Here is a 12,325-nt window from a genome sequence, read left to right as displayed (position 1 = left end):
TTCCGGCCCGCATGTATTTGCATATATTATAGAGGCCACTAGTGCTGACCAAGCTGCCATCTTTCTCTCTTCCCGTCTTTCAATGGCTGCTTCAATTTCAGCTTGACCCTCCAAACCGCAAGTAAGTAATCATTTTTGTCATCTTTCCTTGCTGTCCCACTGGACTGGACATTAGTTTAGTTTTTTTAGCTACATCTGGTGAAGTTGTGGTAAAATGCTGGTATTAGCCTATTCGTCGTAGCAAGCTAGCCTGAAGCTAATATTTGCTAAATTTAGGGACACCCGTGTCTCTTTAGGAGTTGGAGGCCAGTGTTTTAGGAGCGGCACAAGATCTCATCAACAGGCAGTGTTGGGGAGTAATACATGCACCGGCGTTACGTATTTAAAATACAAAATATGAGTAAATGTATCCGTTACAGTTACCGTTCAATAGGTGATATTGAGAATACAGTTAGTTTGTTGAAATAAATGGATTACATGGCGGTATTTTCCTGTTTCATATGTTAGGCTATGGTCTTTCTATTTTTGGTAATTCCACGCTGGTGGAAACCCAAACAAAACACGCAATAAGAGCCTCTAAAAATTATTATACAAAAATGATTTAATATGAAGGCAACAGGCAGAGTGTTACAGGCATCGCCCTAAACAATGTAGCCTGATGGGCAGTGTAGTCTGTGCTGCAGGGAGAATGGACTGCCATACCCGTTATTAGTGATGTGCGGATCGATCCTGAAATATCGATTCCTCCGATACCAGTCATTCATGTTCTAGAATCGATTCTCACATTAAAATATCGATATTTGAGTAATTTAGGGTAAATTTGTAGTTCATCATTAACAGGAACACAGTGGAAAGAAACTATATCATTCGGATTGTCTACATTCAAAGGAACTACTTCCTCTTTCGCCTTTCATAAGGAACTGTGTGAAATACGTCTGTATAAATGTCTCGCAGCCCCTTGGCGTGCGCACTCACAACAATGGCTGAGCGTAGTTGGAGTCATGTGCGGACTTGTTTTACCTCCACAAACAGCTGAGACGTGGTTTGCGATACATGTGGCAAAAAAGTGAGGTGTTGTGGTCATACATGCCAACCTTGAGACCTCAGAATTAGGGAGACATTCAGAGGGGCTGTTGGGGGGGATAAATAAATTTACAGTGTTTATTTATCGGATAAAATACATTAAATCACCGTTATTATTGGCCGGCCCGGAAACAGTGCGGGTGTCCAAATTCAGAGGCTGCTTCCACCTGAGGACCGGCCTTCGTGGTCTAAAGAAAGCCGGGTAGTACGGCACGAGCTCCCTCGGCGGACTGAAACTCTGCCGTCTGCTCCTTGCTATCTAAAATATAACCGGGCTCTGACGTAAACTCTGGACCGTCTCACACTTTGTTTAATCAGTTTTCTGTTTGTCATTTATTCAGCCGTGTGAAAACCCCGGAGGAACCCTCCCGAGGGATTAATAAAGTTAAATTTTATTTAATCTAATCTAATAACTTTAATCTCAGCCAAACAGATTTACTCACGAACAAATAAAACACTGAAAAAGCCAAACAAGAACATTTTTAGGTTATCAAAGTGACTTATATATCATGTTTAACGACCGCGGGGGTTTGAAGACGATGTGTCGGCTCAGATATTTGAAGTTCACACAGCTACATTCTCACCTGACAACATGTTAAAAGTTTTTTGCGACCCAGAAAGAGAAATAAGAGAAATAAGAGTGATATTAAAACTAAGTAGCTGCCGTCATTGTTGGAGACTGGAATTGGCTGGGCCGCGCTATGAATTCTGCGATATGGTTTTTCACTTTTGTTGTCCAGGTGGAAAATCGGGAGAAATTCGGGAGAATGGTGGCTCCGGGAGATTTTCGGGAGGGGCACTGAAATTTGGTATTCTCCCGGAAAAATCGGGAGGGTTGGCATGTATGGTTGTGGCAACATCACTAACCTTGTCAAACACCTCAGAGTAACTCATATCACAGAATATGAGGAGCGTATGTTGAGACTGAAGAGGAGGACAGGGACAGGTGCTGCTAGGGTGAGAGTCTCTCACGGAGTCCTTTAGTGCTGCAGGCAGGCAACGTGTTCAAATAGCCACAACTTCAGGTTTTTATTTCTATATGATGAACTCTGCATTATTAATGGCAGGGATTGCTCAGTAGGTAGAGTGGTGGCCCCATGATCGGAAGGTCGGGGGTTCGATTCCCCTGAACAGCTACCCTGAGGTACCCCTGAGCAAGGTACCGTCCCTACACACTGCTCCCCGGGCGCCCAATGGCTGCCCACTGCTTCACTGAGTGAATGGGTTAAATGCAGAGAGGGATTTTCCCCACGGGGACCAATAAAGTACACTTTCTTTCTTCTTCTTATTAAGTGATAAGAACAAGTAATCTGATGTCCTGTAATTATTATGACGCTATAATTTGAGATACAATAAATAAAATAAGTTTTTGTTAAAGTATCGGTATCGTCGATACCACCCTGAATATTACTTGGTATCGGATCGGAAAGGAAATCAGTGGTATCGCACATCACTACCCGTTATGTGTCTGTGAGCGAGGGAGGGAGAGAAAGGAAAAGTACGAGCTGTCATGGAGCAGAAACGGGAGCTGGAAGCATGTAAATATAAAAATAACCACTGCAGCCAAGAAGAGTGCCTGACGAGCCCAGCTGTAAGTAAGCTATTAAGACTCGACTGTACGCTGTGTTCGTGTTTTCCTCTGAAACAATAAGTTCTGTTGCAGCAGCCTTTCATCGCCTCTCTCTGTCTCTCACTAGCAAAGTTGACCCAGACAGCGAGTGGTCAGACAGCGAGTGGTCAGACAGCGAGTGGTCAGACAGCGAGTGGGGGACGTTGACTATGAAGAGGAGGAGCCATGCAGATTTAACACCTCAACCTCCTTAGATCCTGGAGGGAGGCTGAAAGCGCTTCTCTGGTGAACCTGGTTAAGGAGAGAGATGAGTTTGACCCGGAGGTGCCAAAGTCCACCATTCCTGCCTCCTTCCATTGTGATAACCATCTCACACAGGCCCAGAGAGCAGATGTTGCCAGGTTGCCACAGCGCTTTGCGGACGATTTCTCCCCCTTGCCCAGCCAAACGTCTCTCATTGAGCATCGTATTAAAACACAGCCAGGCATGACAGTGTGTTTTCAGCCGACATGCTGAAGATGGGAGTAATAGAAGAGTCGCAAAGTGCCTGGTGTAGCCGCATAGTTCTCGTGGTGAAGAAGGATGGGTCTATATGGTTGTGTCGATTATCGTAGGGTGAATGATGTGTCACAGTTTGATGCGTACCCAATGCACCTTCACCTCCGTGAAGGTGCAATAAACCATGAGGTGCACTGTGATAACATCCTACATGCCTACAGCTGGTGACAGGAGTGATTTTGCTATTACTAAAGTGTTATGGTTACAATATGTGATCAATACATAGAGATTTTCCACTACATCTTAGAGGTTCCCACTTCCCTTGTTATCCTCCTGTGTCTTTATGTCAACGTCTCCCTCGGTTCGGTGTCTTGATCTTCCTCATGGTTGTGTGTTTCTCCAAGTGCTTCCCTGTGTGTTTTATTCTTATAATTCCCGAGTCTAGTTTTCTATTGTTTTGCCATTCAGCAAAAAAAGCTGGTTTTTTAGTTTACTTTTGCCTCCGTGAGTCTGCGTTTGGATCCTTTCCTGAGTGCTGCACAGCCATTTCACGACACATCATTGTTACAGTGTAACCTCATTCTATCCATCTAGCCATCAATTTTCTTCCAGTTATCTGGGGCGCTTCCCAGAGGCAGCAGCCTAAGCACAGAAGGCCAGACCTTCCTCACCCTAGTCACCTCCTTGAGCTTGTCTGGGGGTACACAAAATCTTCCCAGGCCAACCAAAAGATGTAGCCTCAACGTGTCCTTGGTCTGCCCCGGCATCTCCTCCCAGTGGTACATCTCGGAATACCTCACCCAGAAGGAGCCCAGTAGCTATCCTTGTCAGATGCTCCTGGATGATCGAACTCCTCACCCTACTTCTAAGGGAGAGACCAGCCACCCTTCTGAGAAAGCTCGTTTTCATAGCTTGTATCTGCAATTTCACATTTCTGTCACTTATCATAAATCTCATCTCTCCTCTCCTTCTTTTTAGTGGAATGACAATACCCAGAAAGCCCTTTTCAACCCTCCAAAATCTGTTTGTATCAGTGTCTGTCCGGAATTCAACCCCACCACCTGGCCGGGGCCTTTCTGTGTGGAGTTTGCATGTTCTCTCCGTGTTTGCGTGGGTTGTCTCCGGGTACTCCGGCTTTCTCCCAAAGACATGCAGGTTAATTGGTCATTCTGCCCAGAGGTGTGAATGTGGGTGTGTCTCCGAGTGTGAATGGTTGTTTATCTATATATAGGGATAAGCAGACGAGAATGGATGGATTAATGGATCTCTCAGTAAACTATAAATCAATAACTATTAAAGAACAATGATCAATGACAAATGATCAGGCGATTCACACAGAATTGGTGAATGGCTGCAATCAGAGAGAGTTGTACCCTTAGGCTTCCTCAATAGTGCCGACCCTTGTTTGTGAAATGGGTGGAATGAAGATAGTTCCAAGAGCAAATACACTCGGTTGGATCTAAGAGTTATCCTGTAATCTTTTAAAACTATATCTACTGCTTCAGTGACTGGGAAACAAATGAAGTGAGATGTAACATCATACAAAATCATTGTTTCATCTGCCTCCATAAGGACATCTCTCACCTTCTAAACAAAGTCTGTAGTGTTCTGGATGTGGTGTTCAGAGCTGCCTACTAATGGGTTGAGGATCGAAGCCAGAAACTTTGAGATGTTATAGGTGACCGAGTGGATCATACAGACAATTGATCTTGAAGGTGCACCCTGTTTATGTATCTTTGGTAAACTATACAGACTTGGCGAACCTTCCCCCGGTGGTGTGAGGTCGGGTCAAAAGCATTGTCTTGTTCTGTCTCAGACAATCTATCACCCTCTTTCTGTAACCACTACCTCTCCCCCATGCTGATGTTGAATGCTGGAGGCCATTTACGTGAAAAGGGAAAGACCATCTCTAAATAGAGGAGGGGGTCTAAGTCACATCTTTCACCAGCCTACAGCGCTGTGGCTGTGCTAAGATTGCAACCCCAACTCTCTGTAAATGGTACTAATGGCCACTGATCAATGGTCATGACAATTTGCATATGGTAAATGTCCTGTATTTGTGTAGCGCTTTATTTAGTCCCTAAGGACCCCAAAGCGCTTTACACTACATTCAGTCATTCACCCATTCACACACACACTGGCAATGGCAAGCTACATTGTAGCCTCAGCTGCCCTGGGGCGCACTGACAGAGGCATATAACTGGAACAAGAAACTGACCTCACTAGTTTCAGTGAATATGCAGATTTATTATTTTTAAGTTTGGGGAAACCAACCTCAGTCACTGGGATGAGTGAGGAAACGTTTCTCCCACTAAAATGTTACGCAGGCTGAAGAGAATCAACTTTTTGGAAGACAAGTGATAATAGCTTTAATTTCTCTATCTACTGTAAATCAATGACATTTCAATATAATTTCCTGGTCAACTCAGGGGCTTTTCAATAGTGGACAGATGGGAAGTACCACTTTGAGAGGGGTGTGCCATGAAACAGTCCAAATTGATCATAGCATTAATTTCAGGTCAACTACAAATAGATCAATCAATTATAACAGGAGAACTTTGAATCAGTGTTATTCCATTGTCATCACTATTACTCTGTCATGGGTATTTTAACATTGATTCAACATTTGAAAAATCAACATTGATGTCATCTTGCTATCTGGGACAGACAGATGCTGCTAGCATGAGAAAGACATCGCTTGCGACGTCCGTTGGTGCTGTGCTATGGTGCTATCCAGGGACAGAGAAAGAAAATGTCAAACTGTTGCTGAATTTTGGAAAGTGACTCACGTCTAGGCTTAGGTTTTTGTATTGATGAGCAGACAATGGGAATTCCCCGCATCCTTAAAAGTAAGTAATGAACCTGTCCAAAATGCTCTGGACCCCAGACTGGGACAAAAGAGGTTTCTTCCACGAGGACCTGAAGCACAAGTCAAGCCAAGACAAGGGACTGGCGTTGGGGCCACTGCGGTGTCCGCCGCAGCCCAGATTTGAACCCGATTTAACAACTCGGGACAGATTTGAAAATAGCTGTGCAGACACAAGCTCCATCAAGCTGAATGGGATGAGAGGTTCTGCAAAGGTTGAAATAAACTGTCAAAAAAAAAAAAAAAAAAAAAAAAAAACCCAGATTGAGGCTGTAATGGCTGCCAAAGGTACTTCATAGTACTGAGCAAAGAGTGGGAGTACTTTCTTTTTAACAAATATGGATGAATTTGAAGCATACCTTTATTCTCTGCACTGTCATTTTGTGTGTAAAATTTTGAGATGAAAATTGAATAACCAATTTTGGAATAAGACTGTTACACAATGAAATGTGGAACAAGTGGAGTGCTGTGAATACTTTCCGGACGCACTGTATGAATCAACAGTGGTACTGAATCTTTGTCCCCTTTTGTGTGTGGTATAGTGTAAACACTGGTATTGGATATATACAACACATAAAAGACCTTAAAGGTCTGTAAACATGGGGATTTCTTTAATGATAAAACAGACAAACAAAAAATATTCCAATTCAAATCAGTAGAAGAAATCACTTTAATGAAAGTCATTTTATACAATTTTTAAAAAAAAACAAAAAAACAAAACACACAGCCATGGTAAACATATCCAACACAAGAACTAAGGAAAAAAATGTTTTCAGCAAACTCAGGATCCATTAACATGTGACCCTATCTCCATATTTTTATCATCCTCTCCTTGATCCATGTTCATGATTTCCTCTTCAGAAGTGCCACCCATGTGCGCCTCCGTTTGTGCAGGGCCAACCTCTTCCTCTTCTTCCTCCTCCTCTTCCACCACAACTGAACCTAATTTTATACATGAATATATCCATTCATACATATAACTCACCAAATACCATGACGTTATACCAATCAAACTTCATGAATCTTTTGTTAATAAACATTTTAAACAACATTTGTCTTTTGTTTTTGTTTCTTTAAAACAAACTATTAGAAAGTGTGTTAACAAATCTATAAAACACAAAAGATGGCTATACTTTTTAGACATAATGCTACTTAGCAGAATTAATTTTGGGGTCTGGTGTTTTTCCATTATACAGCGCCTGTGGGAGTGGCTTCCAATACCACTGCCCCAGTGCACATTTCCCCACCATTTTCTCAAGAATTGAATTCTTAAATACGTTTTAGTTCGTACTGACCTTGTTTGAGATCACGACCAGGAATCTGACCAGCCTGGAGCATCCCTTTTAATCTCTCTACCTCTGCCAATGATGAAGCATTAGCAATGGCATTCTGAAATACAAGCAAAGATGGAAAACTTAGCTACTATACTCTGAACACATTCTGTTATCACTAGCCCTGAATGCTCTTCACCAAATTTATTTTAGTACATCATTTGTTTTGATTATTTTTAATTTGCAGTTTTCTTATTAAAAAAAGTTTAAAATACTTCCATCACTGCCACATTCAGTTAGGGAAAGGAAGAACACACTAAAGCCACACTGGATTTGATTTGGATTGAACACTGAAACAATTTCTGAACGTCTGCTCCACCCACTTCAGAGTGAGTTTATGAATTTATATGCATGCAACAGTCAGATGCATAACCCATCCTCTTTCACTTTTCACTATGGGGGGGGGGGGCGTCCCCAGCTACTATAGGACAAGAAGCAGCAGGTAAATGTGATTTCTTGCTGGTATACAGACACGGTCTTCTCCCTTTTTGCTGGAAGTGAGGAATAAACTTTCCAGCATGTCTCCTGTCTGCAGAGAAGCAGTTCTGCTCTTCTGTCTGAGCCATCAAACATTAAGCAGTAAGCATTATAGCAGCTCGAAAGCCCTCCACAAATCAAGTGCAACATTCCCAGCAAAAATGCTGGTTAACACATGCAATTAACTCATTAAGTGGGCTCTAGGTTTCCATTATACTTAACATACCAGAGGGGAAAAGATGAAGTTACATTTAATTTTTATTATGCCAGTTCACCGACAGTTATCTCAAGGGACTCTTATAAAGATCTAAATGTCCTTTCTGAGCACTGACATCATGACAGTTGGGAGGACGAATTCCCTCCTAACAGATACCTTCAGTAGAACGATGCTCAAATAAATCCAGCCATCAGTCTCAAGCTGTGATGTGGCTCATCCCCACTTTAAGAGCAGTGCACTCGAGTGATAGTGGCTCAGAGAAACATGAAGCTAGGCAGCTGAAAACGAAATCTCTATTATATAAATACACCCCCCCCTCCCAAAAAACAAAAAACAAAAAAAAAAAGAGTCATGCATGCCTGCATAACCTCTAAGATCTCATTGACATACTGTGTCCATCGCTCCATGCACATTTTAAGGTTCAGCTTAGAAACCTTAACAAAAACAAAACATTGCTATGTTTTCATTTCCCTTCTATTAGTGAATTGTTACAGTGCAAATAATGCAGCATTTACATTACTAGTCAGGCTGCAACAACAAATCGGTGACAAAAAGAGCCCAGCAGCGGCTTGACTTCCTGAGATGACTGATGAGGTGCGCCTCCCCCTTAACACCTACAGAGGCACCTGTAGCGTCCTAACCAGCTGCATCAGTCTGGTATGGAAACTGCCACACGTCTGAACACAGAGCAGAGGATTGTGCGGAGCGCTTGAGTGCTCCTCAACACCATGCTGCCCTCCTCCATACACGTCTTGGACTACATGACACTCCTCTAACTTCCAGTACTTCTGTATTGCACCATTCCACTCTGTATATGCACTATTGTATTATTATTCATTATTAATGAGAACAGGACAGCATCCTTTCTTCTCTGGCCCCATATGAGGAATTGATGATCACTACTTTAGGAGTAAAAGTGGACCCTTCTCTAAAGTTTGATTCTCATGTGAACACAGTGGTAAAATCCTGCTTCTTTACAATTGAGGCAACTGTAAAAACTGAACCTTGATGGCTTCCACATCAGCTTGAGAGGGCCCCATCCTCTTCTCCAGCTGTACTGCCACTCCAGGAGTAAATCTGAAAGGGACACACTACATTGAGACCTTTTCCACTTGTAGGGATGTTTCAATGTAGAACAAAGATGTTCACTCTTTAACACACAGCAATAGTGTGCATTCCTTATTTCTATGCAGTCCAAAATCTGTTTTTTCAGCTAGGATCCAGTGATGGCGAGGAAGTGCTGTCAAGATACTTCATCTTACGTTTTTGTTCGCCTGCCAATATCCTTTGCAAGTTGAGCACCCAGTTTGCCTTTGAACATTTTCTCCGCTTCCTGCCGTTCCTGCAGCAATATCAAACAATGAAAGTCAAAACCTTATTTACCCAACACATTTACAAACTATTACTACTTTAGTGAATAAAAAGGTTTTAAAATACCTCTAATAATTTACAATTATGGTAGAAGATGAGCATTATGAAAAAGTTACATGATAAAGTGTGGACTTAAAAAAAAAAAAAAAAAAAGCACTCAACGGGAGAGACTGAACAGTCACTACCAGGTCATCCATCACAAATGTTCTGATTCGCCTAAAAATCTTATGCTCAAAAGTTTGGACACAGAATGATTGTTGTGAAATTTTAGCTTTATATATCAAATACTTTAAAGTACATTTTAAAAAGAGAGTTGGTGATTTTTGTACATATTTAACAGAAAATTTATATTGTGCTTGGAAGAATATATAAACTAGTATGTAACTGAAGCTCACACAAACTGAACACTCTCAAACTTATAATGACTCTTAAAAATACACACAGGCTGCTTTGTAATTATCTGGAGGTGCCACATTCCCTTACTATATTTGAATATAGAACGGTAACGTTATGCACCAAACTCGCTCAAGCATGTCTTTATATTGTACAGTAATATTAGAACAGGAAGATGCCATGTCCACACTGTTTCCACAAAGTTGGGAGCATCAAGTTGTCCAAAATGTCTTGGTATACTGAAGGGTTACGATTTCTTTTCCCTGGACTAATGGGCTGTGCCCACCTCAGGAAAAACAACCCCACACCATAATGTTCAAACTTTACGCAGTGCAGTAAGTTTGAACATTCTCGTTGCAACCGCCAAACCCAGACAGAGAAGCATGATTTGTCTAAGAACATGTCTTTACTGCTCTAGAGTCCAGTGGTGGCGTGGTGAAGAGACACTTTGGTAAAGTAAGGCTTGGATGCAGCTGCTTAGCCATGCAAACCCATTCTGTGAAGCCCTCGACTGCACTGTTGTTGAGATACATAAAATTTGTAGCCACCGACTTTACAGAGTTGCCTACCTCCGTGCCCGATTTGTCTTTTGGATTGTTTTTATTTGTGGCCGAGTTGCTGTTCTTCCCAATCACTTCCACGTTATTATACCACTAACAGCAGACTCTGAAACATTTAGTATGGAGGAAATTTCACAATCAAACTTTTTGCACAGGAGCCGTCCTATCATCAGTCTACACTCTGGAATTCACCAAGCTCCTGGGAACGACCAATTCATCATTTCATCCTTGTTGTGAAAATCAGCTACAAGAACCCCTCCCTCCTAAGCCTCCTTTCCACCAGTACCAACTCGGCTCATCTTGCCCCAACTCGAGTCAGTTTTGGCCATTTTCAATTACAACTTAGTAACACTTCATGTGGGTGGGGTCATTTTAGCAAAGCATTGTGTTGTGATTTTTGTGAAGGAATCACTTTCATGACTCATGGAGAGATGCCATTGACTGGACAATCGGTAGCATGCAATCTGTTCAAATGTAGTGATGAGAATAACGGCGTTACTTTTTTCAGTAATGACTAAACTAATTACTATTTCTATCGTTACAACGCTGTTACCGTTAACAAGAAAATGCGGTGCGGTCGCGTTACTATTCTTCAACAAACAGACGGTTGAAGCCCTCTTCAGCTTACAGCATCTTATATCAGTTACACGGAAGTAGCTGTAAGTAATCTGGGCGCTACAGCTTTAGGCAGCTGTGCGCTCCCGCGGACGACAATCACTTTCTGCCCGACGTTCACTTTTTGGCAAAACATCTGGAGCTCAGGGGGCAAAACAATCGCATGAGTGCTGCTGTTTGGCTGAGGAAGAATAAAGTAGTCGTGGTAAGCCTATCACATGACCACTTCAAGATGACAAAGCAACAAGGTGATATATACCCGTCTTTGTGTTGATAGGCCACGCAAAACTAGAGTCATGATAAACAATACATGTTTTTTTTCCTGAATACTTTCGTCCCTTTTACTGTCTAAGGACAGCGCAGCGAGCACTCTCTGCTTATGGACAAAAAATAAATAAATAAATAAAATCCAAACGAACAAACAAAAAACAGCCCTTTCATGTTGGTGGGGAAATGCACCACGTCTACCAATTAAAAATGATATGGCAACATGACATCTGGTTGTTTAGGAAGAGGGGGACGTTTCAGGAGTGATGGCGAGAGAGAGAGAGCGCGGGCGAGTTTGGAGTGTGTAGTTAGTGTGTAGAGTTGTGGATAGTTTTGTGTCAGAACAATGAGGTGACTGCTGTCTGCAGGTATCAGGCTGTGATCTTCTCCTTTATAGTGGACAGAAATTTTTTGAGTGGCACAAATAATTTGTGGCATCTTACTGAAGAACAGCTGATTGTTACGTAAACAGTTTGAAATGGTTATTTAAAAAAAAAAAAAAAAGAGGGTAAAGGTAAATGGCTGCAAATAACTTTGTTGTTTGCAAAACTTCTGCGTATGATCTTAAAATTATCAATTTATATTTGCATTTAAAGTTATGAAATATGATTCATTAAACATGTTTGTGGTTGTTACAGTAAAACATAACTTTCTCTACTCTGATTTTATGTTTTCAGTCTGATTTTAGATCAATTGTGTTAATACAGTATATCAAAATGAAAACACAACTGTAAATTCAGACACGTGAGGTTGTGCTGAAAAGAATGAGACCAAACAAGGCAAAGGAAATAGTTTTTAAAGGTGAAATGTGGAGGAAACATCAGAAGTATTGAAAAATGGTCAATTATACCCTGGACCCCAGACCGTTAAACTTTTTTTTTTAAGTAATGCAATAGTTACTTTTCAAGTAACTAATTACTTTTAGAATCTTGTAACTCAGTTACTAACTCAGTTACTTTTTTGAAGAAGTAACTAGTAACTATAATTAATTACTTTTTCAAAGTAACTTGGCCAACACTGGTAAAGATGCCAGAACATTCATTGTGTGAGCCTCCAAAAACAGTTGGCGCTCTAACC

The 12,325-nt window shown here is 41.5% G+C and overlaps 1 protein-coding gene across 1 annotated transcript in view; it reads right to left on the bottom strand.

Moving 5' to 3' along the window:
• Window positions 1–6,594: 6,594 nt before the first annotated feature.
• The window catches only part of snrpa1 (small nuclear ribonucleoprotein polypeptide A'), an 11,617-nt gene continuing 5,886 nt past the window's right edge, over window positions 6,595–12,325 (bottom strand). Inside the window, exons 6-9 of the mRNA XM_005742873.2 lie at window positions 9,305–9,384; window positions 9,047–9,119; window positions 7,313–7,406; window positions 6,595–6,959 (exon numbers count right to left, since the gene is read on the bottom strand). Coding sequence (XP_005742930.1) covers window positions 6,799–6,959; window positions 7,313–7,406; window positions 9,047–9,119; window positions 9,305–9,384 — 408 coding nt within the window. The 3' untranslated portion in view covers window positions 6,595–6,798. The remainder of the gene's footprint in view (window positions 6,960–7,312; window positions 7,407–9,046; window positions 9,120–9,304; window positions 9,385–12,325) is intronic.

This window comes from Pundamilia nyererei, unplaced genomic scaffold (genome assembly GCF_000239375.1).
Source record: "Pundamilia nyererei isolate P.nyererei 1_Seehausen unplaced genomic scaffold, PunNye1.0 scaffold00124, whole genome shotgun sequence".
NCBI classification, from domain to species: domain Eukaryota; kingdom Metazoa; phylum Chordata; class Actinopteri; order Cichliformes; family Cichlidae; genus Pundamilia; species Pundamilia nyererei.
The sequence above is the reverse complement of the archived record's forward strand: the minus strand, read 5'-3'. Positions and strand labels throughout refer to the sequence as shown.